The 786-nt window shown below is 43.0% G+C and overlaps 1 protein-coding gene across 1 annotated transcript in view; it reads left to right on the top strand.

Annotated features, from left to right (window-relative positions):
• Window positions 1-267, top strand: part of LOC109915178 (unconventional myosin-VIIa-like) — a 108,028-nt gene extending 107,761 nt beyond the window's left edge. The window contains exon 32 of the mRNA XM_048604142.1: window positions 171-267. Coding sequence (XP_048460099.1) covers window positions 171-267 — 97 coding nt within the window. The remainder of the gene's footprint in view (window positions 1-170) is intronic.
• The last annotated feature ends 519 nt before the right edge of the window (window positions 268-786 follow it).

Here is a 786-nt window from a genome sequence, read left to right as displayed (position 1 = left end):
ATCTGAAGTCTGGATGCATGACACAGGCACCATTTTAGTACAATTTGATTTTATTTTTGCCTGAGCAGGATTTGGAGACAAACTTATTGAACATCTGGCATTTTCCACTCAACCTTAAACACTGAATCCCAAAGGAGGCAGCTCTAACACTAGATCACACTCTGTTGCAGGTGTTCACTGAAGTTGCTTCTTAAAAGGGACCAGAAGCTGCTGACAGGGCCTTGGACTCTCCTGAATCAGACCTACAACATAGTGGGTACCATTTGACCCACAGGTGGACCCTGGTTTATAAATGCCAGAGCATGTACACAGCTTGGTGATGGTATACATCACCGCTCTGGGCACCAAGGCCCTTCCAAAATCTACTGCAATTAGCCTAGACGCATGGCATGCTTGACTGCAGTCTGTCGCTGCACTCTGCAGAAGGTGTGATGATGCAGAGGCTGTGTACTGACAGGACTGTCTAACAGACCAGGTTCCATCTTTGCAGGAAGCTATACAGTGGCAGTGGATCATGCAACTTCATTTGCTTTGACATCAAACTGTGAAAAAAATATTGGCACACAAAAATACAGGGCTATGAAAATGAATTTAGTGGTCTGTCGGTCTTTCAAAGCACTCAAACCTATTGCATTACACAACACAGGGGAACAATTTTTTCACACTTGCCAACATGATTTGCAATAATGCAACAGCTGTAAAGCACAAGAACAAGTCATCAAGACGGTAATTGAGACCATGAGAATTTTCAGGCACTGTAATTTAAGCCACATTACATTTTATTTA

The sequence above is a fragment of the Rhincodon typus genome, chromosome 13 (assembly GCF_021869965.1).
Source record: "Rhincodon typus isolate 14 chromosome 13, sRhiTyp1.1, whole genome shotgun sequence".
Lineage (NCBI taxonomy): Eukaryota > Metazoa > Chordata > Chondrichthyes > Orectolobiformes > Rhincodontidae > Rhincodon > Rhincodon typus.
The sequence above is the reverse complement of the archived record's forward strand: the minus strand, read 5'-3'. Positions and strand labels throughout refer to the sequence as shown.